This window comes from Artibeus jamaicensis, unplaced genomic scaffold (assembly GCF_021234435.1).
Source record: "Artibeus jamaicensis isolate MK-2021 breed Jamaican fruit bat unplaced genomic scaffold, CSHL_Jam_final contig_240, whole genome shotgun sequence".
Taxonomy (NCBI): Eukaryota; Metazoa; Chordata; class Mammalia; order Chiroptera; family Phyllostomidae; genus Artibeus; species Artibeus jamaicensis.
This window is the reverse complement of record NW_026521506.1, coordinates 10,411,107-10,437,532: the sequence shown is the minus strand read 5'-3', so window position 1 is coordinate 10,437,532 and position 26,426 is coordinate 10,411,107. Positions and strand designations below refer to the sequence as shown.

The 26,426-nt window shown below is 34.9% G+C and overlaps 1 protein-coding gene across 6 annotated transcripts in view; it reads left to right on the top strand.

Moving 5' to 3' along the window:
* Window positions 1-26,426, top strand: part of ZNF280C (zinc finger protein 280C) — a 77,418-nt gene that overhangs the window by 34,321 nt on the left and 16,671 nt on the right. For all 6 annotated transcript variants that reach the window (XM_037147091.2, XM_037147086.2, XM_053662356.1 and 3 more), the window contains 8 exons: window positions 4,741-4,855; window positions 8,043-8,207; window positions 8,340-8,443; window positions 13,345-13,565; window positions 16,918-17,075; window positions 17,712-17,812; window positions 18,567-18,713; window positions 23,022-23,153. In XM_037147091.2, coding sequence (XP_037002986.2) covers window positions 4,741-4,855; window positions 8,043-8,207; window positions 8,340-8,443; window positions 13,345-13,565; window positions 16,918-17,075; window positions 17,712-17,812; window positions 18,567-18,713; window positions 23,022-23,153 — 1,143 coding nt within the window. The remainder of the gene's footprint in view (window positions 1-4,740; window positions 4,856-8,042; window positions 8,208-8,339; window positions 8,444-13,344; window positions 13,566-16,917; window positions 17,076-17,711; window positions 17,813-18,566; window positions 18,714-23,021; window positions 23,154-26,426) is intronic.

The following is a 26,426-nucleotide window of genomic DNA, read 5'->3' as shown; positions in this document are numbered from 1 at the left end:
ATTTTGTAGTTGAGGAAACTGAGACTCAGAAAGGCTATATAATTCATTCAAGGCCACGCAACTGGTAAATGATGGATTTACAATTTCAATCCAGGTTAACTAAGATTTTTTTCTATTTTATTTATTTATTTTTAGAGAAAGGGGAAGAGAAGGAGAAAGACAGAGAGAGAAACAGCGTGTGGTTGCCTCTCATACACCCCCAACTGGGGCCTGGCCTACAATCCAGGTATATGCCCTGACTGGGAATTGAACCAGCAACTCTTTGGTTCACAGTCCAGCACTCAATCCACTGAGCCACACGAGGCAGGGTGAACTGAGAGTTTTTAAAATATGCACATACACACATTTATCTCTTTTCGTATATATATTTTTAAATAGAAGCATTGCCTTAGGGCAGGGGTATCAAACTCATTTTCACTGGGGGCCACATCAGCCTTGAGGTTGCCTTCAAAGGGCCAAATGTAATGTTAGGACTGTATAAATGTAACTACTCCTTAACAGTTAAGCGAGAGCTCTGTGTTGCCCCTGGGTAGAAACAAGGTACTGGGCTGGATTTGGCCTACGGGCCTTGTGTTTGCCACTTGTGCGTTAGGGCAACAGTGTGGCCACAGACCATTGGGGTTCTCTGAGACTCTTTTAGGGTTCTGTGAAGTTGAAACTAGTCATAGTAAGACATTTTCCTATTTCAGTTGTCAACATTTGCACTGATGATGCAAAAGTAATGGAGGGTAAAACTTCTTGTACCTTAATATGAATCAAGGCAAAGGACCCAAACTATACTAGTAGTTTTTTGTATTGGTGACTGCTGAGCCCCCACAGTAGAAAAATTTTATTTAAGAATATATTTCCGAGGGAAGGGAATTTAAGGGGAAAAGGGGGGAGGGATTTTGAGGAACAAGTATGAAAGACACAGGGATGAGGACTGGGGGGGGGAATGGGAGGGAGGGGGGAGACGGGACACGGGGGGTGGGATAGGAGAAATAGATAAAAAAAAATGTACTTGAAAAGACCTAAATAAAATTTATTTAAGAAAAAAAAAGAATATATTTCATGCCCTGGCTGGTGTGGCTCAGTGGATTGAGTGCCAGCCTGTGAACCAAAGGGTTACCATTTCAATTCCCAGTCAGGACATATGCCTGGGTTGTGGGCCAGGTCCCTGGTTGGGTGCATAGGAGGGGTAACCACACATTGATATTTCTCTCCCTCTCTTTCTCCCTTCCTTCCTTTATGTCTAAAAATGAATGGATAGGCCCTGGCTGGTGTAGCTCAGTGGATTGAGTGCAGGCCTGCAAACCAGAAGATTGCGGTTCAATTCCCAAACAGGGCACATGCCTGGGTTGCAGGCCAGTTCCTAGCAGGGGACACACGAGAGGCAACCATACATAGATATTTCTCCCCCTCTCTCTTTCCCTTCCCCTCTAAAGATAAATAAATAAAATCTTTAAAAAAATAAATAAAAATGAATGGATAGAATCTTTAAAAAAAGAATATATTTCATTTAAGAATATCCTTGAAGAAATAATATTTTTTACTGATTTTATTAACTTGACTTTTGAATATACTTCTTTTTAAATATTCTGTGTAATGAAATGGATGAGGTGCATAAAGCATTTCTGTATATGTGGTAAAGGGTTTTCTTAAGCACTTGTGTGATTCAATTGCAAGCTGACCTCACTGTCCTTTTTAATGGAATGTCATTTTTACTTGAAAGAATGACAAACAAAGCACCATATATTAATTTATTTATTGCTGAATAACAATAATACCACAAACTTCGAAGCTTAAAGCAATATTGCTTATTATCTCATGATTCCTATGAGTCAGGATTAGGATATGGCTTAACTGGCTTTTCTCCTTCAAGGTCTTGTGAGGCTGCAATCAAGATGTTTGCCAGAGTTGCAGTAACATTTAAGACTGCTTAGACTGCTTCCAAACTCACTTGGTTGTTGGTGGTATCCAGTTCTTTGTGGCTTGTCAGACTAAAAGCATCAGTGTCTTGCTGATGTCAGCCACAAATTGCCCTCAGTTCCTTTCTATATAGGCTTTCCTGACATGACTAGTTGCTTCCTCAAAACCAGCAAGGAAAAGAGTCCTCGGCAAGATGGGCTTTTTAACAATCATGCACATGTCATCACTTTTGCCATATCCTGTGGTTTAGAAGCAGTCACAGGTCCCACATGTACTCTAGGGAAGATTATATAAGGGTGTAAATATCAAGAGGGAGTCTGTCTGAAACATATGAAACACACAGTGTTTCAATCCTCAGAAATGTAGAAAGTGTGTCCATCACAGAAAAGCACTAATAGTGTTCTTGCCCATGATAAAATTTGAGCTTTGAAGCAAAAAAATAGAAATTTGGTAAACTTGTATTTGCAGCCTGAAACACTTATCAGTAATAATATGAGCTCTGGACTAGTAGTTCAAGAAACCAGGGTTGAAAATGAGAGAAGACAGGAGTACTAATTCAGCCTTCGATCCTAACTAAAATATTGTCACAACTCCCCTGGGCCTCCCTTTCTGAAATCAAAACCTTTACTCAGACTACTGGCTCTAAAATTTAGAGCCTCTAAGCATCCATGGACTGTTTCTAATACTTAAAAAAAACTGAGCCCTGGCTAGTGTGGCTCAGTGGATTGAGTGCCCGCCTGCTGCTAACCAAAAGGTCACCCGTTCAATTCCTAGTCAGGGCACATGCCTGGGTTGCGGGCCTGGTCCCTGGTTGGAGGCCTGTGAGAGGCAACCAGTCGATGTCTCTCTCACACATCAATGTTTCTCTCCCTCTCTGTATCCATCTCTTCTGCTCTTTCTAAAAATAAATTAATTAAAAGAAAAACTTAATAGATGTATCTGAAGATGGCAGGCTACCAGAAATGCAAATTATTTGATTTTAGTTGGAATCAGATTAACTTAGTGGTGTTTTTACACTTTCCTAAGCTGTTTGACACTAGGGGAAAAAAACAAAAGGGATACATCATGATTTAAATGCACATAAATGAAAATAATCCCTACATTGGACCCAGGGAGAAAGATTAACAGAGAGTAGAGGGGTAGAATCTTTCATGTTAGAAAAGTTAGAAACTAGAGCTTATTCAAACTCAGAATTTTTGTTTCTGTGAGCATGGTTATTTAATCAAACCTCCCCAATCAGGTTCCCAGTCCTGCTTTTAGAAAATAGAGCTTTTTAAAATAGAAGTTTTTGTCAGTTCCTGTTGGGTAAGGTGATGCCTGGGCAAGATAGATTTTTAAAAAACTCTCTAGGTAACTTTAATGTACAGCCAGGGTTGAAAAGAACCCATATATATTCTCAAATAAATTGAGATTCTTATGATTTTCTCTGAAATTTTTTAACTTTTTCATTCTCTGCCTCAATAACTCTTTTGAGCAATCAGGGAGATAATTACTATTATTCTTTTTAAAGTCAGTATGATTTGGCTTAAGGGCACAGGTTTTGTAATCAGGTCAACCTAGGTTCTAATTCCAACTTTATCATCAATAGCAAGCTGCGATGCATTGGGAACCTTACTTAACCATATTTAAGTTACCTATTTATAATATTAGGTACCTTACCATTGTATTTTGTATCTTTCTGAAGTATTTTATAAGATTTAAAAAATTCCCACTTGGAGAATTATTTTAGCATGTTATTTGTTGAATAATGTATCTGCTCCCTGAAATGGTGGTACTTAACTGACGAGAGTTATGACCTAGGAAAGGGTTTAAAGTATTAACATTATTTGGAGGAACTTCTGTTGAAAAACTATATTGGGCATCTGGAGAAATATCTACCTTGCAGTAACATTATGGTTGGTTACAATTCAATCATAAAGACATTATTGACTTTATATAATATACATTAAATCTCAAATGCAGAAATCTGCCTGCAATGCCTCAATTCTAGGAATGGAATGGTTTGGGTCAGTCAACAGAAAACTTAGGAGCAAAGTAAGATTATTAAAACCTGATTGTCTCTCAACTTTTAAGCACAAAACTCTCAATAGAGATTCTTATATTCCCATTATAAAGGCAATATTTGGGGGAGGTAAGAAACAGAAGAGGATGCAGACTGTATTTTGATTTTTTTTCTCCAAATAGTGTAGTATATAGAATATATCATTAATCAGGATTGTATTTTATATGCAGATTACTATTCTTTTTTTCACTGAAATTTATATTGGAAACATTTTTTTTGCCACTGGGTATTTCTCAAAAACATGATGTTGCATGATAGTCTGTGATTTAATCTGTTTAACCATTTATTTCTCCATTGTTGGACATAGAGATTTTCATTTTTTGCTATAACAAATAATTCTTCATTAAATATTTTCATTTCCATAGCATGAATTCTTAGAAGCAGAATATTTGAAACAGTTGGATCAAAAGAGAGCAGCAACTTTTTAAATCCCTTGTTAGATACTGCCAAAATTTCTTGCAGAAAAATTTTACCAAAATATAACTTCTACTTTGCCAATAATATAATTGTTTCTACTTTGCCAATAATATAATTGTTTTAATTTTAACTTTTATTTCAAACCAATTTTATATTTCCAGAAAAATTATAACCCAGAGAGTTCCCATATACTCCTTACCTAGTAAATGCTAATTTTGACAAAGTTGTAATTACCTTTGTGTTTTATTAGTTACTACTAATTGAATCATTAAGATTATTTTTATAGTGGTATTATACAGTTAAAATCACCTTTATAAAAGTTTGTGAAACAAAATAATTATAAATTTTTACAGGATTTTACAAAGAATTCATCACAAGTCGAATCGGATGATTCTTCGGATTTACTATTTGACCTGACCCAGGACACAGTGCCACTGTCTCAAGACAGATCAGCAATTTATATAGAAGGTTTGGTTTAGCACTTTTTATAAATATAAAAAGAGAACTGTTGAATATATGTATGGAATGAATTTCTATTCTGAAGCCAATACCTTCAATGTTAAATTTTTCATATATTGTAAGATGGAAGCTAATAGTTTATGATTGCCTTTCTTGGGTGATTTTATTAACATTGTATTTAATAATATAATATTTTATTTCTTTCTATTAAGTTGACTAACATGTATTCTTTGACCTCATTCTCACTTGGAATCAGCCATATGCTGAAAAAAACTTAATTTCTGTGAGTCAGGGGAGTCCCTTGATGCCCTAATATTATAGATTAAGTATTACTTATTTGGGAGGTCTTTAGTATGAGAAAAATTGCATGGTTATAGTTGATTTCTTCACAAGCTAAGTTAGTGTCTTTCTATCCAAATAAGTGATGTTGCTGTGACAGGTAAATATGATTATAAAGTGGTATTATAAAATGGCAGTAGTAAAAAATCTTTGATTTGCACATAATAAATAGTCAGTAAATATCCATTGAAGGAGTAATAAAAATTTCCAGTTGAAGAAGAGCTATCATTCTTGGTATACTTTGCAAGTTCTTTATTGTTGTTCTAAATATTCCTTAAAGGAATTTTGTCTTATTGAAAATTCCCCAGAATCAGAGCAATTACTATTTCTATATTAGCAAATTTGATATATTTCACTAAAATGGAGCTGGGTTCAAAGGAATTTTTTTTGCATGTTTAACTTGTTTACTTAACAAATTCCTGTGCATTTGCCAAACCAAAATAGTAAAAAATTTATGGTAATATGTATACAAAAAATATTTTCCCATTCTGATAATACTTGGTTTGATAGTCACCTATCTAGGTACACGGATGTAGTGAGTAAAATAGCCAAGAACCAAAATAAATGAGGAAGAAAAGTACTTGTCTGAAATCTGATTTTATAAAGCACATGGTCTTGCCCTGGCTGGTGTGGCTCAGTGCATTGAGCACAGGCTGTGAACCAAAGGGTCACCAGTTAGATTCCCAGTCAGGGCACATGCGTGGGTTGCAGGCCCAGTCCTCAGTTGGGGGTGTATGAGAGGCAACCACACATTGATATTTGTCTCTCCCTCTCTCTCCTTCTCTTCCTCTCTCTCTAAAAATAAATAAATAAAATCTTTTTTTAAAAAACACATGGTCTTTACTTTTTTTTTTAATCCTCACCCAAGAAACATCGATATGAGAATCACTGATTGGTTGCCCTCACATACATGCCTGGACTGGGGATGGTATGCACCTGGACCAGGGACCAAACCCACTACCTAGGCCTATGCCCTGACTGGGAATCAAACCCTGAACCCTTCCGTTACAGGAAGACACTCTAACCAGCTAAGTAAACCACACTGATCAGGGCAGCACATGATCTTTATTCACAGAGAAAGCCTGAATTCATGAAGCTTCTAAGGGGTAAAGATAGTGACTCTCCTACACTCTCTCCATAAGTTGTAGTACTATGAGGAGTGGAACATTGCCCTGATAGTAAATAAGGTTATTTATAGTTGATTAGGAAGATAGAGGTTTCAGCCTCTATTCTAAACATTTTTTTTGGCCTTTATCAAGTCAACTAACATCTTTACACCTATTTTTTTCATATTATTAAAATAGATATTTTAATTTTTCTCACATAGTGCATTCATTCTTCAGACCTGAAATCAGTCATTTGGAGATACAATTTTAATTTCTGCTCTACTTAGAGCTTTTTCGAGGCTCAAATGAGATAAGTGAGAAGCAAGAAATACATTAAAGCCTTAAAGGACTTGACAATAAACAGTTGTTCACGTGATAATTATGGATGCTAATATGTGCTATGTTTTCAGAAGAATGATTAATAGACTTTTGTCTAGGATGATCATAGAAGGTTCTTGGAGAAGATTGGACTTGAACTTGATTTTGGAGAATGAGAATAGGATTTTATTGGCATCATTGAGGATAGTGAACAGCACAAGTCAATAGCAACAGATATAAATAAGTTAAAGAGTCAGAATTTTAAACTGTTAAGCTCAGTGTGATTTTATTTAACTTGGAGATTTACCCATACTTAAAAAATTATATATAAAAGTCTGTTTTTACTATACAGCCTGCTAGATACTCAGTTGCCTAGTCCAAAATAACCAGCACTCATTGGTTGTTCAGGTAACCTAAGCACATGAGAAGAATGTTAGTGTGATCACACAAAAATCAGTCCCAAGGTCTTGCAGTATAATGTATTTGAAGATGGAAAAAATATTTCTATGTTATCTCAAAAACTAAAACACAGATTTGATGTGAAGTTTTAGAATTTTTATCACAAATTACAATTGTGTGTTAATTTCTAAAGGACTTCTGCTGGATCTGGTTGTACCCTAAATAGCCCCACCTCTCTTGCAAATGCCCTGAATTGCATCATCCAGCAGCCTTTAAGGCACAGGTGGCAAACACAAGGCCCTACACCTTGTTTTATCTGGCTGCACCTTGTCTGCCCTCACCTTGTTTCTACCCAGTGGCAGCACCAAGCTCTCGCTTAACTGTTAAGCACTACTTACATTTATACAGTCCTAAAATTACACTCAGCCCTTTGAAGGCAACCTCAAGGTTGATGGCCCCTGGTGAAAATGAGTTTGACATCCCTGCATTAGACTCAGGGAATAAACAGATAATTTAAACTACCAGTCAGGTTGTTTAGTGAAAAAAGAACCAACTTGAGTTTTCCATAAGTATCTTAAAATGTTTCTCCAAATTTTTAGGTTAGAAATTGTTTTTGTTTACAAGGACAAATGCATTTGCACATCTAAAAATAAATTCATTTTTGGAACTGAGTTTAGAATATTCTCTGTGGTTTAATTTTGGAAGCTGTTTTTTGGTCTGATATTTTTTTCTGCTACCTATTTATATATTTCTTTATTCAAAAACATCTTTAGAATTTTTTGCTTACCAGTTTATTTCATGAGTTTAAATATGTATAGTCTGTAATAGCTGTGCAATTTCTACCTATTGATCATATAAATTTTAATTATTCTTTATTGTCATTTGTATGATATGGTAATTCAGTTGTATTACCTTTAATTTAGCTCTGAAGTATTTTTACTGAAGTTTTAAATGTAAGACCATTTTAGTAGCATTTGTAAGTAATGTTCTATACTAAAATATTCACAATTTTTTTTTTACTTTTTAAATTGTAGCTCTGGATGAAACTTTTCCTATAAAAAAACATTCTCTTATAGCAAGCAGACTTAACCCAAAAAAGCCAAAGACCAATGAAGATGTTTCTGAAATAGATTCTTGTGCTTCATTATCTTTAGACAGCTCTCCTTCAGTGACATCCTCCCCAGTTATGACTTCAAAAGGTAAACATGAATATGGCATATAAAAAAGAAATATAAGTGTCAGAAATTATGATAAATCTTAAAGCTATCATTACTGGTTGTTTAAAGTTTAAGATGAAAATTTGAGTCATAAAAATCCTTAATTTATTTCAGATACCTCATCAATTGAACATAAAACTGGAATGCCTTTTCAAAGACCTTGCCCAAAGTGCAATGTTCAGTTCAATCTTTTGGATGCTTTGAAATATCACATGAAGGTAAAATTTTTCAAATTTTTATGTTTAGAAATACAAACATTTTAAAATATTGAAGATTGATATATAATAAATACTAGTTTGGACATTTAAGTAAACCTCCTCATTGGTATTTTCATATAACTTAAGTAAAAATTAATGTTTATAATGATCATCTTCATATAAGATTTTAAATCCTCAAGTATCAAATTTTTTTAATTAAGTTGATATACACTACAGTATAGCATATTACATTTTAATTTTTAATGAAAATAATGTACTAATCACAGTATTTCAATTGCCTAATCTTACACGTGATTTAAAAATTTCCCTTTTGCTTTATTTTTTGTCCATTTTTTCATACATGTGTCACAGTATTTAATGAAATTTTTTTGTCATGCATTTTAATTTTCAACACTCAGATGTAAACTCCTAATGGTGAATCATTTTGTATTATTTAAATGATTGTTTTAACTCAATCCAGAATGTAGTTTGTATAGTTGTTATAAATTCTAGCTTTATATTGGTGTAGGAAGCTCTTAGAATTAGAGTAATTTTCAAAGTATTAATGATGTATGGGGTTTAGGTATCAGTCCTTCTAAAATATTTTAGTAGATGTTACAGTGTTCTGTGTGTCTAATCTGTAAAGCTAATCTGTATTCTTCTTGCATGCCCAGTATAAATGACCGAAGGGGGAAAGGAGGCAAGAACAAAGGCAGTGTAGATTATATGCAGGAGAGAAGGGATAAGAAGAGGACAAGGCAAAGAAGCAAATTAGGAAAGGTTATTACTATTTCAAAGTTTGACAGATTTTTCATTGAAATTCAGAATTTTCGAAAAAAATGTAATAAGCAAAGGGGCATCCCAGAATTCCAAATACAATCTTTTTTTTTCTTATGTAAAACTGTATTTGATTTATTACTCTTTCGACCTCTCTGAGTGACTCCTGCTAACTAGACTTTGGGTTTGGTTTTATGTAAGAAATAACTTCTACAGGTGCTTTCGGTTTTCCGATCTACGTAATACTATACTGTATAGGGATACTTGATGTTTTTAAGTTTTGCATTAGATGGAGAGATGGAGGGAGAGAGAGAAAAAAGGGCTGAGTTTCTTAGTTATTTTTAATTTGTTTAACTTTGGGAGTAATACAGTCACATGATTCAAAAAGTGTAAAAACAGACTTCCGCCAAGATGGAGGCATAGGTGGATATGCTGTGCCTTCTCACAAAACCAAGTTTAGAGACAACTAAATATTAGCAATAGAAAACATAGCCAGAACACGGAAAATTGAACTTTTCGGAAGTCCGTTAACAACAAATTCTTCAGCCTGACCGGTAAGGGACGAAACCAGTGGCTGGTAAAGTGGGATTGCACAGGAGGTCTCGCTCAGCCAGACTCAGGCGCGGAATCCAGTCTCACGATATCCAGGTGCAGGGTTGGACCTAGTGAGCAACTGAGCGAGCCACCAGGCGAGCGACCGCGGGGGAGACAGCGGGGGAGCGGTGCTGAGTGTTGACTGTGGTCGCGCATTTGTGCGCGGGCGGACAGGCGAGGAAGTGGGTGGTTGGACGGGGCCAGCGGGTCCCCACGGCAAGCGGCAGTGGAGGGCGCCGCCATTCCCCTGCTCTGACCCCACCTCCACATACAGCGTCATAACCCAGCGACTCTGAGTGGCCAGGCCCAGGTGAACCACCTAAGATGCTAATCCTCACCCAGCTGTGAGAAACAGCAGAGGGGGTCGCCATTTCCCCGCTCTGACCACGCCCCCACATACAGCGTCACAACCCAGCGACCTGGGAGTCCAAGGAGCCCCTTCTCACATTTAAAGGGCCCGAACAGACCAAGAATGGCGCAAGAATATCTCAAAGCCCCAGAGCCTATAGATCTAAGCGATGAAGAAACAGCAAAACTCTCAGACGCACAGTTTAAAACACTGGTCATCAGGATCCTCACAGAACTGGTTGATTATACCGACAAATTAGACAAATACATGAAGGCAAAACTAATTGAAATGAATGGAATTGCACAGGACACCAATAGCAATGAAAAGGAAACTGGGACTCAAATCAATGGAGTGGACCAGAAGAAAGCAAATAATGGCCAAACAGAAAAGAGTCAAGAAGCAAGAATTCAAAGAAATGAGGGAGAGTCTTAGGAACCTCCAGGACATCTTTAAACGCTCCAACATCCGAATTATAGGGGTACCAGAAGGGGGAAAGGCACAGCCATCAGTGGAAACCTTATTTGAACAAATAATAAAGGAGAATTTCCCAAACTGGCAAAGGAAATAGACTTCCAGGAAATCCAGGAAGCTCAGAGAGTACCAAAGAAGTTGGACCCAAGAAGGAACACACCAAGGCACATCATCATTACATTAGCCAAAATTAAAATGAAGGAGAGAATCCTAGAAGCAGCAAGAGCTAAGGGGACAGTCACCTACAAAGGAGTTCCCATCAGACTGTCAGTGGATTTCTCCAAAGAGACCTTACAGGCAAGAAGGGGCTGGAAAGAGGTATTCCAAGTCATGAAATCCAAAGACCTACAACCAAGATTGCTCTATCCAGCCAAACTTTCATTTAGAATGGAAGGACAGATAAGGTGCTTCTCAGATAAGATCAAATTCAAGGAGTTCATCATCACCAAGCCCTTATTATATGAAATGTTAAAGGGACTTATCTAAGAAAAAGAAGTTAAAGAAACATGAACAGTGAAAGGACAACAAACTCACAGTTATTAACAACCACACCTAAAACAAAAGCAAACTAAAAGGACAGCTAGATCAGGAGTGGAAACATAGAAATGAAGATCTCAAGGAGGGTTAGCAACAGGGGAGTGGGAGGAGGAGAAGGGGGGAGAAGGTACAGAAAACAAGTAGCATAGACATTAGATAGAAAATAGATGGGGGGGCAAGAATAGCATGGGAAATATAGAATCTAAAGGACTTGAGACACATGGTCATAAACTAAAGGGGGGGTAACGGTGGGGATGGGGGTAGGGTGGAGGGGAATGAAGGGGGGAATAGAACAACTGTAACAGCATAATCAATAAAAAAATTTTTTAAAAAGTGTAAAAACGTATACAGTAAAAAATCTCACACCTGTCTCATTTGCCTAGTTCCCAATATGACTTACAAAGGAAATATTTTTTATTAATTTGTATCCTCTTTCTGTTGCTTTATGTACACACAGGCACACATAAATGTTCTTATTTTTTAATTCATTTTATGCACAAAACATACCATATTGTATATACCCCTGCATTTGGAGAAAGTGGCAAACATTCTCTGACGTGTAGCTTTTTAATCTTATTTTAGCATTGCTTGTGATTAAAACTATGGGAGACATACCAGTTAGATTTTATAAGATTACAGTAGGGATTTCCATTTTAAAAATATGTGAATGTTATTTGGAAACTTGAAAATAAGGGGTATTTGGGGGGAGATATGGAATTTGATAGTTATCAATCAGATCTAATGTACTAATACATTATTTAGGTTCCTATATATTCACTTATACTTGTCTGTCCTGTCATGGATTGAGAAGGGTCTCAAAGTCTCACATTATCACCACTATTTTCTTTGATATCTTCTAGTTCTGTTTTATAGTTGTTACCATTTAGGAATATAGGAGAACCTATGTTTCTAAACCTCATTATGAATGTACCCTTTTGTGTTTTTATAAACTGTCCCTTTTTTGGCCTTGATTCTATTTTGTTTGATATCAGGCTCACAACCTTGGCTTTCTTACGGTGTTCATTTGCCTGTTACAATCTGTGTTTATCTTTTTTATTTTCAGCCCTTCTTAATCAATTGTTGTTTTTTTTCACCAGAGTTGTTTTTTTCTTTTGTGATACTGCACGAAATTTCTTTTTTTTTTTTTTTATTGTTGTTTAAGTATGGTTGTCTCCATTTCCATCCCACCACAGCTCTTCACCCCACCCTCAAACCTACCCCATTTGGCTTTGTCCATGTGTCCTTTATATATTTGCCCCTATTTTCCCCCATTATCCCTCTCCCCACTCTCCTCTGATTACTGTCAGTTCTTTATTTAAGTGTTTCTGGTTCTATTTTGCTTGCTTGTTTGTAGTGGTTGAGTTAAACATTTGTATTTATTCATAAGATAGATTTAATTGGTCTGACAGGTTTTATTGGTCTGAATTCCATCATAATTTTTCTTGTAATTTATTTTTTAAGGTCTTTCACTTTGTGATTGCATTGTTTATATGTAGTTTGTGTGTTTAGGAAATAGTTATTAAGGAATAAGGAAATTCTACAACTGAAAATTGTGTACAGTAAGGGGATTATTGTACACAGTTTATCTCATGGGCAATAAAAAGCTTGTGTATGAAAGTATTCACCATTAAGGTCAGTTTATATGCAGTATTGATTTTATTAATGAAGTAGATTTCCATGATATTTCAACATTCTAGATAGAATGTGTTGAGGTTTTCAAGATGCAACTGATGCTTCATTCCTTGTGTCTCACACATTTTCTAGGTACCTTGAGTCTACAGAATGGCAATTTACCTGTGCTCAAAGTCTGGTTGGAACCAGACTTTACTGAAATACTACTATGTTAAGCTATATTTTGACATATATATGAAATGTTTGATTTTTGGCCAAGTTGCAAATTATTATTAGATATTTATATCAGTAAAATTTAATTAAAAGGGAAAAAGTTGATATATAGCCATCCCTGATCTAAAGGTTTTCTGTTTATTTCTTTATGAACATAAAAAAGGTATATATTGCTTGAATTTTTTAGACTATATAAAGAAAGAAGTCAACATTTTGGTGAATATCATTCCAGGTATAGATAGTGCCAAGCACAGTTTTACATGAACTGGCCCTAGTTTTAAACTCAAAATCATTTTAGTTATTTAATTTTTAAGAGATGTAAGTATGGCTTATATATTTTCTCTTTCAGTGTTGTTGTCCAGACATGCTAAATAAATTTTTGGAGATGATCAAAGTAGAAATTTCAAGTACTGAAAGTAAAGATAAGACTGGTACAGAGAAGGAAAAGTTGATCATGTTAGTTAGTGACTTTTACTATGGAAAACATGAAGGAGATGTTGACAATGAACAGAAAACTTACACAACCTTTAAATGCTTCAGTTGCTTGAAAGTTCTTAAAAATAATATCAGGTATGTAAATATTTCTGTTTGTTTGAAAATTGGGATGCTACAGATGTAATATTGTATCTTTATTTTTTTGCCATCTTAGATAAGCAATTTTAACACTTTCTAGAAAGAACAAAGGCAGATTATCATGTTGAAAAGCCTTTTTCCTTTCTTTTATTTTAGGACTTTGACAGTTGGGTCCATTTACTTGTATTTCTTTCATATAACATAAGAAAGGACAAAATGTATTTTAACCTAGGGGGAAATTACATTTTTTATATTTATCATTAAACTAGGAGAATATCAGGGGACATTTTTATTTTTTAGTTGCTTTTCAATCTTGCTTTTTCTATCACAAAAAGAACCACTTAATCCAGTTTTGACTTCCATAATAGTCTTATTTAATGTACTAATTTTTCAATTCGTATTTATAACTTTTGAGACATTTACTTTGTAGTACAAAGTGACTTTTAGAAGAGGACCAGTTCTTTGAGACATGTCTGCTTTGATTTTGTAATTTAGCACATTTTAAAAGTGGAGATTTCATTCTCAGTGGAATTTGAAGGTTTATACATATATGCTTTAAATTTTAGGAATTTGTGCTTTGCAGCCTTTGAGTTGTATGCCATATTGCATACCTGTCATCCTAAGTGAGATAGTAACAAGAACAAAGTAACTAGACATTGATAGGCATTTTTCATTGTTTATACCATGTAACCTGACATTGTTTTTCCAGCATTTAATTATACAAAATTTTAACTATTCAGCAAAATTGAAAATTTTACAAAAAGCATCTGTATGTATTTATCTACTTCAATTCTACCATTAACATTTTACTGTACTTGTATTACTATATATTTATTCATTCATAGACCCATCTGATTTTTTTAAAGATTTTATTTATTTATCTTTTAGAGGGAAAGGGAAGGAGAGAGGGAGAGAAACATCAATGTATGGTTGCCTTTCGTGCATCCCCTGCTGGGAACTGGCCTGCAGGGAACCGGTCTGCAACCCAGGCATGTGCCCTGACTGGGAATGGAACCGCAATTGTCTGGTTCTCAGGCCCATGCTCAATCCACTGAGCTACACCAGCCAGGGCTCCATCTGATTTTTCTGATGCTTTTCAGAGTAAATTGCAGGCATCAGTGCTCTTCCCTTACATGAAATTTATGTACCTATATTGTGACTCATGCACACATGTAAACTTTTAAAAATATTTACCCTTGATAACCATCATATGTAAGTAACATTCTTAGGCATCCTGTAGGTAATTTGTAAGCCCAGAATTTATTTTATTTTCTGGTGAATTTTAGATTTAGAATGAAGTACATAGAAAAATGCTGAACTGTACTATAATATAAGCATAAACTAAATTATGAATACTATGTTTAGGGTAGGGCTTTACAATTTCCAAAGGTTTTTCAAATATTATTCATATGAGTTTTCACACTTCTTTACCTCCTTTTTATCAAGCCCTAATAGCCATCAGTTGTTAATGGTCTCAGTAGCTTAACAGAAGAGAAATTGTACTTTGAGATATAACACTGAGACACTGTGACCTCCTTTCATGTTTATACCATGTTTACAGTAAAACACATTAAATGTTATGCATATGACAGTAGAAGTTCTATTTAGCAAAAGTTTTTTGGCTTTTCCTTTAAGATTAGTCATTTAATATTAAATAAGAAATTTTCTGTTATCATTTCAGAAGACTGGTTACAGATTTCTACATTATCAGACTATCTAGAAAGTTTAAGCTATCCATGTTTTATAATATCTAGGAATTTTGTAGCTTTTTTGACATATTATTCAGTAAATGACACCTGAACAGTAAACACTGTCATATGTGTTAAATAACATTTTACCTTAATAGTAAAAAATAGGATGGCAAATTGTTGGTTTTGGAGAATGTTAGAAGCTAATAGCTCAAGATTTCCATTCTCTGCCCTATCAACATATTGTTGGATATTTTTTTCTACATTGAGTATAACCAATGTAGGGCTATTTTATTCTAAGAATAGCCTTGTAAGGGGTTTAAGCAGTGTGAGCTGCTGATAGGGGCATTGTAATAATTGAAAGATAGCTAGTTGAGTAAGATTATTTATACAGATTTTATTTCTTAAAGTCATGAGCTGAAAGTTTAGTGGCTTATGCCCTTTATATTATTTAGGCAAGACTAAAACTTAAAATAGATTTGAATAGAATGTATTCAAGTCTAAAAGTTAAAATGAGAGGGAAAAAAGACATTTCAAAGTGTACCATACATAAGCGGCTCTAAAATGAACTAGTATTTTGGAAGTATGAAAAGATAAATGTCAAAGCCTCCATAATGATTGGTATCTAGATTGATGACATTATCACTTCATTTCATTACTTCCTTTAGGGACTAATAGTGGTTGATGGTTAATATTTGACACAGTCTTGTTATTTTGATAGAATAACTTTATTTTGAAATTCAGTAAAAAGTTTCAGTAAGCCTTTGAAATAGATATGCCAGTTTCGATAATAATCTCTGCCATCGAAGGTCATACTTCCTCCCTATGAGAAGCCTTTTTGGGAATCTGACATAGTAGAAGTAGAAATGGATGGTATTGAACTAAAAAGTTCAGAGCCTGCAAGTTAAAAGGAATAATTTGTGCTAAAAGGAAACTAGTACCATTAAATTATCAGTATTAAAATGCTATAATTTAATACTTATTAATGCATTACATGCATTTAGAAACCAAGACACATAAAAATACTAATAATATTTCCTTTAAACAGCTGAAACCTATTTTATATATTTAAAGCCTTCAAAAGATTTCCCTCCTGACTCTATAGTAACTGCTTTTGGTGGTAGGATTTCCTTCTTTTAAGTATTTTGTTTTAAAATGTAAATAGTATTTCATATATGAAAAAGAAGCCTGCTGTTTTTCTTTACAAAAAATTTAACCTGAAATAATAGTGGAGAGTTCTAGCAAATTAGTGGTATTTCATATTAATTATTTCATATTTGTACAAAAGAGATTATTTTGTACAAATAGATTTACTAAGCCACTTAATGAAAGTGATTATTTAAAGTGCACATTTTTCACCCTGTTTGGTTGGGCTCAGTGGGATGAACACTGGGCTGTGGGCCAGGAGGCTGGTTCGGGGCATGCAAGAGACAGTCGGTCAATGTTTTTCTCCCTCTCTTTCTCCCTCCCTTCCCCTCTCTCTATAAAATAAATAAAATCTTTAAAAAACATAAAGTGCATACTTTTCTAGAGGATTTTGTGGCTTAGAGATATTATTTTGAGTAATACAACTGCTGTTTTAACATTTAGGCTCAGATAACTTATTTGTGACTCGTTGGTTATAAATCTGAATATTTGCACCTGTTGACAATTATTTATAGGTTTATGAACCACATGAAACACCATTTAGAACTTGAGAAGCAGAACAGTGAGAGCTGGGAAAGCCACACCACCTGCCAGCACTGTTACCGTCAGTATCCCACACCATTCCAGCTGCAGTGTCACATTGAGAGTACACACACACCTCATGAGTTTTCTAGTAAGTCACAATTTCACTGAAGTCATGAACATTAATGATTTTCATCGTCTAAACTATGAGGAATCCTTAAGAAATCTGATAGAAAAAATAAGAATAAGAAATAGACTTGGTAGTTTGAGGGCAAAGTTGAAAAACAAGTTTTAACTTATAGAAAATTTTCAATACAATTATTTACTAAAATTGAAGTTCCTTTTGTAAATAGGGCATAACTCATGCATTGTGTGTAAGGGGCTAAATTAGAAAACCAGATTCCCTGTTTTGCAAATATTAAATCAGTGGTCTTGATTTATACTCTAATAAGAAAAGTAACTGCAGTGAAAGTTAAAATCAGAGTGTGGGGTTAAACAGCTTGGATTCAAATTCCAGCTCTGCCTCTTAGTACAACTGCAAGATCTCAGGCCACTTACTTTATCTTTCTGTGTCTCAGGTTCCTCATCTGAAAAATAGGAATTATTAAGTAAGCTAATACAAGTAAAGTTCTTAGAATAGCATTAACAGTGTTAACAACTATAGAGTTGTTGGAACCATCATCGCTATTACTATTATTACTTGTTGCTGTTGTTATAGGTGTACAAAATGAACCTCTTATTTATATACATCCTTAATATGGTGCAATGTGTTTTTTTCCAATTTCAGCTATTTGTAAAATCTGTGAATTATCATTTGAAACAGAACATACTCTTTTACAACATATGAAGGACACTCACAAACCCGGTGAAATGCCATATATTTGCCAGGTACACACAGATTTTATTGTGTAGTTAGGTGTTCATTTGATTATCATGTGCCATAAAATAATGTTGTTTCTTTTGAATTTTTAACTATTCAAAGAAAAGTTACTAAAATTGAAGAGCCTCTTTAGTCATGGAAACTCCCTTGGTTTAATTCACATATATGTGGGTGGTGGGTTGGATTTGGCCCATGGGTCATAGTACTGACCCCTATACTAGAAAAGCAGAATACTCTGTTAGAAAAAGACAAACATATGGACTTTATTACCAAGTAGGGAAGAATATGGACATGCCAGAGAAATAGCAAATGCTGTTAGTTATGGGGAACTCAACTAAATGCTTTGTGGCCTTTATTTTCTCAGAATTTGAACTGGTTCCCAATAAGATAGCAAGATAAAGATAAATTGCCTCTGTCATATCCTGGATGCTATTTAAAATCCAAAGAAAAGAATACTCCATTTTAAATAGCAGGATAATCTTTATAGGATAAGAGGTATCAGAGTTTGAAAATTTAAGTCAAGGGAAGGGGTAGTAATTTAGTTACATTTAGGAATATATTTTTAAACTTTGAATGATAACTTCTCTTTCAAAGATTATCATTATTATTTACAGTAATAAGATTCTTCATTGTATAGGCAGCAGAGCTGAGTTAGTAGAACTTAATGTTCATCTGAACAAAGGATTCACTGTTGCTACTTTGATGTACTTGCATATCAGTTATAAATTTTGAAGTTAAACTAAACCTTCTTTATATTTCTAGGTTTGCCAGTTTAGATCATCAACATTTTCCGATGTGGAAACTCATTTTAGAGCATCCCATGAAAACACGAAGAACTTGCTATGTCCATTTTGCCTCAAAGTTAGTAGAATGGCAACCCCCTACATGAATCATTACATGAAACATCAGGTGAGATTTAGCAGTTCTTATGTGTTTATTTTGTCTTACTGAAAAGGTGTGTGTGTGTGTGTGTGTGTGTGTGTGTGTGTGTGTGTGTGTCACTTAAACCACTGGCTAGATTTGTTCTAGAAGGAAAGCAAATTTGTTGCAAATGATACCATTTATAATTTATGCTGAACTACTTGTGAAACTTCCACTTCCTTTATTTGTCTGCTTCCTGGTGATGATGAGGCTCATGAGTAGGGAAAATTCTGAAAGACAGGTAGAAATAGGAACCCTAGAGTGGAGGAGAAGCTAGAATATGAGTGGAATATTAAATTGGATATTTCAGGGGTCTAAGAGTGGTAAGAATGGGAGTGATTTTAAAAGTAGTGAATCAGGAGCAGGGAAAGGGATAAGTATGAACTGAGTAAGATAAGATTTAGGGCTCATAATCTTTTTCCTTTTTCTCTTCAAACTTTATTTCCAATTTCTAGCCCTTTTTTTATTATGCAAAGATGTGGTTCTCTTCAGTGGCCTGGAACGGTCTTTTGTAGCAGTCAGTGACAAAGGAAACAGCAATGAGATTTATTTCTAGATATGTAAACTATGCCAGAGAATTATGTTTATGTTATAACTTGTTTTCTGGATGACTTGCCAGTCCTGCTATGTAATCTCTCAGATGCCAGTACTAGTGATTTCATCTTTCCTTTGAATTCTCATTTTATGCCTGCTTGCTCTTTCCCTGACACAATTAGACTATCCTTTATTTTGGCTGAAAACATTGATATAAACCTAGTCTTGAGTGTATGAAAAAGCAATGGTACCTTTGCCAAAACCAGAAGTCATGGATTCACTGAATCTGATTATGCATTCAAGGTTTGTCTCCTCACAGATCAGCTCACTACATATTATTGATTACATTGTCATGGCCAATTTATTTAGCACTACTGCTAACATTGCTTTTAATTCTAGCCACCTGATAATCATAAAATCAACTTGTAGTTGTTAATTGGGAAAAATCATAAAATTAGCATATCCAAATACATTTAGGACCATCTATGTTATGACTGGGATGGTACCAACACATGCTTAGTTTTTTATCCTGGTATGCCACCCTACCCTTAAGGGTAGGTATGCCACCTACCCTTAAGAAGGATCTTTCTGTTCTAGGGTCTGCACCAAAGTTCTATCAAATGTTAGTAGATATCTACTCTAAAATTGTTCCTGGAAAAAAACTTAGTACATGGCTAGATTTATAAAATTAAATGATTAGCTTTTGTTTATTTTTAAAATAAGACTTTTCAGAGCTTCTAATATGCTAAAACTCATAAATGTCCAAGCAAGGGGTATTGTATATTTTATCCCCAAATTTTATTTGACCATTGAAACCTTTATTTGCTCAATACCTGTTAACATTTCTTGAGGATCAGGATTTGGGAAACACTGGTCTTGGTGCTCTATATTTAATCTTTTGACCTTTGATTTTGAAAGGAAGTAGGAGATAAAAGCTCTATTATGAAGCTTTTAACATAATTTTATCTCCCATGCTTTACTAAACTCCAGGGTACAATGTAGGTGCAGAGGGAGTAATATATGCTTAGAAAGGTAAGAAAAAGAAGAATGGGCCTGCTATATAAACTGTGTCTTTTAAGTGGTTTATATAATCTATGGTCACTCTTCATACCTCAAGTTGTACATCTGAACTTGCCACACGTATAGGAAAGAGTTAACCAAGCAGGTCTGAGTTGCTTAATTCATGCATATTTTCAGAAGGGTCTATTTGCATAACTGGTCTTGGCTAACTTCTAGAACCGTTGTTATTAACTGAGAAGTGTTTTACATGCCTGCAACCTTCAACCAGGTTTTCTAGATCATTTGTGCAAAAAAAATATGATTATGGTGAACACTTGCTTTTCTTCTGGGCATCTGAAGGTTTGGTGACAGAACCCATGAAAAAATCTCAGCTCTTAGACTCAAGAGAGCTTCCCTAGCCAAAAAAAAACCAAACTACTTCATAGATGTTGCTAGGGGATTGAGTAAGTGTGTCTTACACAACTCCATTGGGAGAAGGTGCTTGGAAACTGGCACCAGTATCCTCCAGACTCCCATGCACTTTTTTTCATTAATCCTGCTCTGTATCCTTTCACTGTAATAAATCAGAACTGTGGGTATCACAATTTCTAAGTCTTATAATTCCTCCTACTAGAGCACAGGTGGCAAACACAAGGCCCTCGAGCTGAATCCGGCCCTCCGCCTTGGTTTTATCTGGCCAGGCACCTTATTTCTGCCCAGTGGCAGTGTGGAGCTCTCACTTAACTGTTAAGGAGTGGTTATATTGATACAGTCCTAAAATTACACTCGGTCCTTTGAAGGCAACCACAAGGCTAATGTGGCCCCGGTGTAAATGAAATTGACACCTCTGTACTGGATCCACAAACCTGGGAGTAGTCTTGGGGAAATTGACACCTCTGTACTGGATCTACAAACCTGGGAGTAGTCTTGGGGACTGCCTACACACCCTGGGTGCCTAGGGTTTTTTGTAAGTTTCCAGTACCTAAGAGGGAGGCAGTCAGGAGTCAGCAGAGGAAAGGCTCTATTAATACGAAAGGTCACCAGGCATCCTTCAAAGTACTTGCAATTTGTGTAACTGTTCACAAAGTACTGAAAAATCATAGCAGGATTATAAGCTTATAATTGCGATGACATTAGTGCAATTTTACACAAGAATTGTTGAGTCTAGAGCCAATTTTATTTTTTTTTAAACTGTGGTTGTAACTTTTTTATAAAAGAATATATTATGTTTTAAGTGATTTTAGAGTTAATAATACAGCTTGTACAACTTTTAAGAAAGGGTGAAGGATTTCAGATGTGTTATATAGCCTCATTAGGTCTGTATAATAATAACAAGCAGTTAACTTACACTAATCACTTACTGTATGACAGTTACTAGTGCTTTTACTTGTATTATCTTGTTTAATCCTCACCACCACTCTACAAAACAGGCATATGGTCATTCTCATCTCATAGATGAGGGAACAAAGCTTTGTAGAAAGTAAGTTACTTGCCCAATGTCACATTCTCTAGTAAATGGCAGAACCAAAATTTGATTTACAGCCAAAGCTTTTATCTCAGAGTCATATTCTTCTTTGATGTTAGGTCTGAAGGCAGATTTACAGAGTCAGGATTACACTTGAAAATCCTTCAAATCACCCAAACAATATAGTATGCTTGTCAAAAGTTTAACAGACACTTTTCTTTGTCCTTGGAACAGATCACTATTATTTTTGGTTGAGCATACTACACTATTAAAAAATGTACTTTTTCATCCTTAGCACATTGCAAGCATGCCTGAGTAAAATAGGTATGCAGATTTGAGTCCAACTAAAGGAACAATAGATTGTCTCCCATCTCAGGGCTCTGGGCAAATGCTCATAGAATGGAATGGCAGACATTGGAACTAGTTAAACTCTGCCTGCTTTTCATGTGCATTCTCTGTCAGTCTTTTGCTGTCTGTCTCACTATTTAACAAATACAGGGTAGGACAAAGGTAGGTTTACAGTTCTTCATATGGAAAATAATACAATAATTAATAAATAAAAATATAAGAGTAAACTGTTTTTGCATACTCACAACTGTAAACCTACTTTTATCTCACCATGTATTTATACAAAACAAAGTTCATGGCTTCTAAGATTTGCATTATAGTGGAGAAAAGTATGTGTGTGATACATACAGTATAGCTCCTTTTCATATTATCATGTGTTTGAATAATTTCTACTTCAAATTTAAATTCAAAAAGCTTTCACCCTATAAATGCTATATAGAACTTGTCCCATTAGAACCTAATTGTTATGACAGTGACCAGAGGGGAGAAGGAAGAGAAGTTAAGGGGAAAAAAGGGGAGGGATTTGGAGGAACAAATAGGAAGGACACAGGGACGAGAACTAAGGGGGGTGGAAATGGGGGGGAGGTGGGAAGCAAGGGGGGGGAGGCTGGGATGGGAAAATAGACAAAAAAAACTGTACTTGAAAAATAACTAAATAAAATTAATTATTAAAAATAAATAAATCTATCAATCTTTTTCTTTGGGAAAAAAAAGAACCTAATTGTTATAATTTTCATGTTGATTGCCTATATAGTAACAAATACTTTTGAAACCCAAATACAAATGCAAGAAGTGCTTTTAAATAATGAAATGATATTTTGGTGTTATTTATGATGGAATATGGTAAAATACTGATTTTTACATTGTTTAGCTATTAGAATTAAGAACAATTTCAGGTCCCAGGATTTGTGGTAATAGAAATTACTATTTCTAATATTATTTGTAAACAGAAAAAAGGAGTTCATCGCTGTACTAAATGCAGACTACAATTTTTGACCTGCAAGGAGAAAATGGATCACAAGACACAGCATCGGACATTTATAAAACCTAAAGAGCTAGAAGGTTTGCCTCCTGGTTCAAAAGTGAGTTTTAAATATGTTGTATTTTAACATTTTGTGTGATAATAGAGATAAACTCCTGCATGGTTTTATCTATTGAACATAATAGTAAGATTTTAATTTTTAAGATTTATCTTATGTTTGGAAAGAAAAACTTCTGTCCATTCTTTTCGGAGTTGGTTGACATGTGCTAACTTGGATCATATTTCTTTGTACTGAATGCAAGTAGATTAACTGCAGTCTGAGTCAACAGGTAGAATATTCCTTCAATATTCTATAGGCTCTAGAGCTATTCCAGTTGGCAGCATATATATCTGCTTCAACCACTACACTGTAAGGTCAGGAATCGTGTTTATCTTTGTGTCTCTAGTGTGTGTCATAGTGCCTTGAATGCCATGGTTTGTTGAAGCCTTGTGTACATTTTTTCTGATTCTTTATGTAAAGTCAGCTCTTGGCTGTGCTCCACTGGAGGGATGCCTAATCCAAATTGAAAAATTCCCAAACATTTATATTTGGCTTTGAGCACTTACCTTTGAATGTGCATATGTCTACTATTTGAATGAACTAAAATAATGTAAATTAATGCTCTGAATATGTAGAGCCAGAGAAGCTATCCAGTATCCTTCCTTCTATGCATTTCATTCCTTCCATGATGGGACTAGACATGCAGAATACTAATGTAAGCAGTGCAGTCCTCCCTCAGATCTTCTCTTACTAGTAGTAACAACTAGTATATTACATTATATTAGTATATTACATTAATTATAATGATTGTAATACTTTAGAATTAAGGTTTCAGTGTGCTTTTTCTTACATTCCATTGTTGAATCCATGTAATAATTTAATGAGGTAGACAAGGCAGGTATGATTCCATTATTATAAATGAGGAGGCTCAGAGAGAATACGTTACTTACTCAGGGTTACATGGCTAGGAATAGGTAGTACTGAGACTTCACTTGGGTGTTTTGACTCCTAGCTCAGTGGTTTTTGTAGTACACCAAACCACATGTATGACCAAACCATTACATATGACTTCTTAATTGGCTGCTTCTCTAATACATGGAGGCTGTATAGTCGAATGATTAAAGAGAAGGTAAATAGAAAACTGTGCTTTCCATTATTAACCAGTGGGTGTAATCAAACATTTTCTTTTTCTAAATACTAAATGATCAATTTTATATTAGCTCCCTTAAAGGAGATTCTGAATATTATAAAACTTTCCATGATATATGGCAGGTTGATGTAACCTCCACAGTAACCTTTGGAACCATAAATTTTGCTCTGTGAGCCCCCAGAGAAAGCAGGTCACATTTACTGGAGATCTGCTTTATAGTCATCAAAGAGTGGTATAGGCCTTTCTAGCCCTGGGTGCTATGGCTCAGTGGATTGAGTGCTGCCCTGCAAACCAAAAGGTTGCCAGTTTGATTCCTAGTCAGGGCACATGCCTGGACTGCAGGCCAGGTCACTAGTTGGGGGCATGTGAGAGGCAACTGATTGTATCTCTCACACACTGATGTTTCTCTCCCTCTCTTTTTCCCTCTCTTCATCCTCTCTGAAAGCAAATAGATAAATAAATAAATAAAATCTTAAGTATAAAAGAGTGATGAGGCCATTCCAGAGTTGTTATTTCAGGCCTTTGAGATTCAAATTTTGACCCCTAAATTTGTGAAAGCTATTTAGCTATATCAGAGCATAAAATAGCCATGAAATATGTTTTTTGATGATAATAATAATAATAATTAGCACTAACTCCTAATTATCAGTTAATACCTATGTTATCATATAAATACTATCAATACAATACTGTAATATTATAACAGTAAGTAAATATTGATGTAAATTTAATTTAATTGGTATAACCATTCAGAATAAATGGAAGATTTAACTGATTGTATTTTATACTTATCATTTTCAAAGTAATGATCTTTAACTCTTTGTATTTCTGTATTTTTTAAACAGCTTTATTGAGATATAATTCATATACCATACTATTATCCCATCACATTCACAGAATTGTGCAACCATCACTACCATCCATTTTAGAACATTTTCAACACCCTCGAAAGAAACCCCATACCTATTCATAGTCAGTTCCTATTTCCCCTCCACTGGCTCCAGGCAAATGTTAACCTTCTTTCTGTCCCTGTGGATTTTCCTACTCTGGACATTTCATATAAATGGAATCATACAATAAGTGATCTTTTACGTCTAACTTATTTCACTTAGCATAATGTTTTAGAGGTTCATCCATATTGTAGCTTGTATCAACATTTCATTCTCTCTTATGGCTGTATCAGTATTTATATACCACAACTTATATATCAGTACATCATTCTTTTTTATAGCTGAATGTTATTTCATTATAGGAGTACTCCATATCTTATTTATCCATTCACCAATGGACATTTAGCTATATGAATAATGCTTCTCTGAAAATTCATGCACATGTTTTTATGTGAATGTAGTTCATTTCTCTTAGGTGAAATTGCTAGAATGGAACACCTAGGAGTGAAATTGCTGGGTTGTATACCTCTTATATTTAACATTTTGAAGAACTGCCAGACTGTTTTTCAAAACTACTCTACCATTATACAATCTCACCAGAAATAATGAGGGTTGCAATTTCTCCACATTCTTGACAACACTCGTTATTATCTGCTTTGTTTTCTGTGTATTTTATTGTGTCCTGGCTGGTGTGGTTCAGTGGATTGAGTGCTGGCCTGTGAACCAAAAAATTGCTGGTTCGATTCCCAGTCAGGGCACATGCCTGAGTCGCAGGCCAGGTTCCCAGTGAGGGGGCGTGTGAGAAACAACCACACATTGATGTTTCTCTCCCTCTCTTTCTGTCTCCATTCCACTCTGTCTAAAAATAAATAAATAAAATCTTTTTTAAGTATATATTATTGATTCTGCTATTACAGTTGTCCGTTTTTTTCCTTCCCTTTATCCCTCTGCACCCTGTACCCCTTTCTCTCCAGCACTGCCCCCCTTAGTTCATGTCATGAGTCATACATATAAGTTCTTTGTCTTCTCCATTTCCTATACTATTCTTAACCTTTCTTCATCTATTTTGTACCTACTAATTATGCTTCTTATTTCCTGTACCTTTTTCCCCACTCTCTCCCATTCCTCTCACCACTTATAACCCTCCATGTAATCTCCATTTCTTTGGTCCTGTTCCTGTTCTACTTGTTTGCTTAGTTTGTTTTTATTTTTACTTTTGTTTTTTAGATTCAGTTGTTGAGAGTTCTGAGTTTGTTGTCATTTTACTGTTTATATTTTTATCTTCTTTTTTTT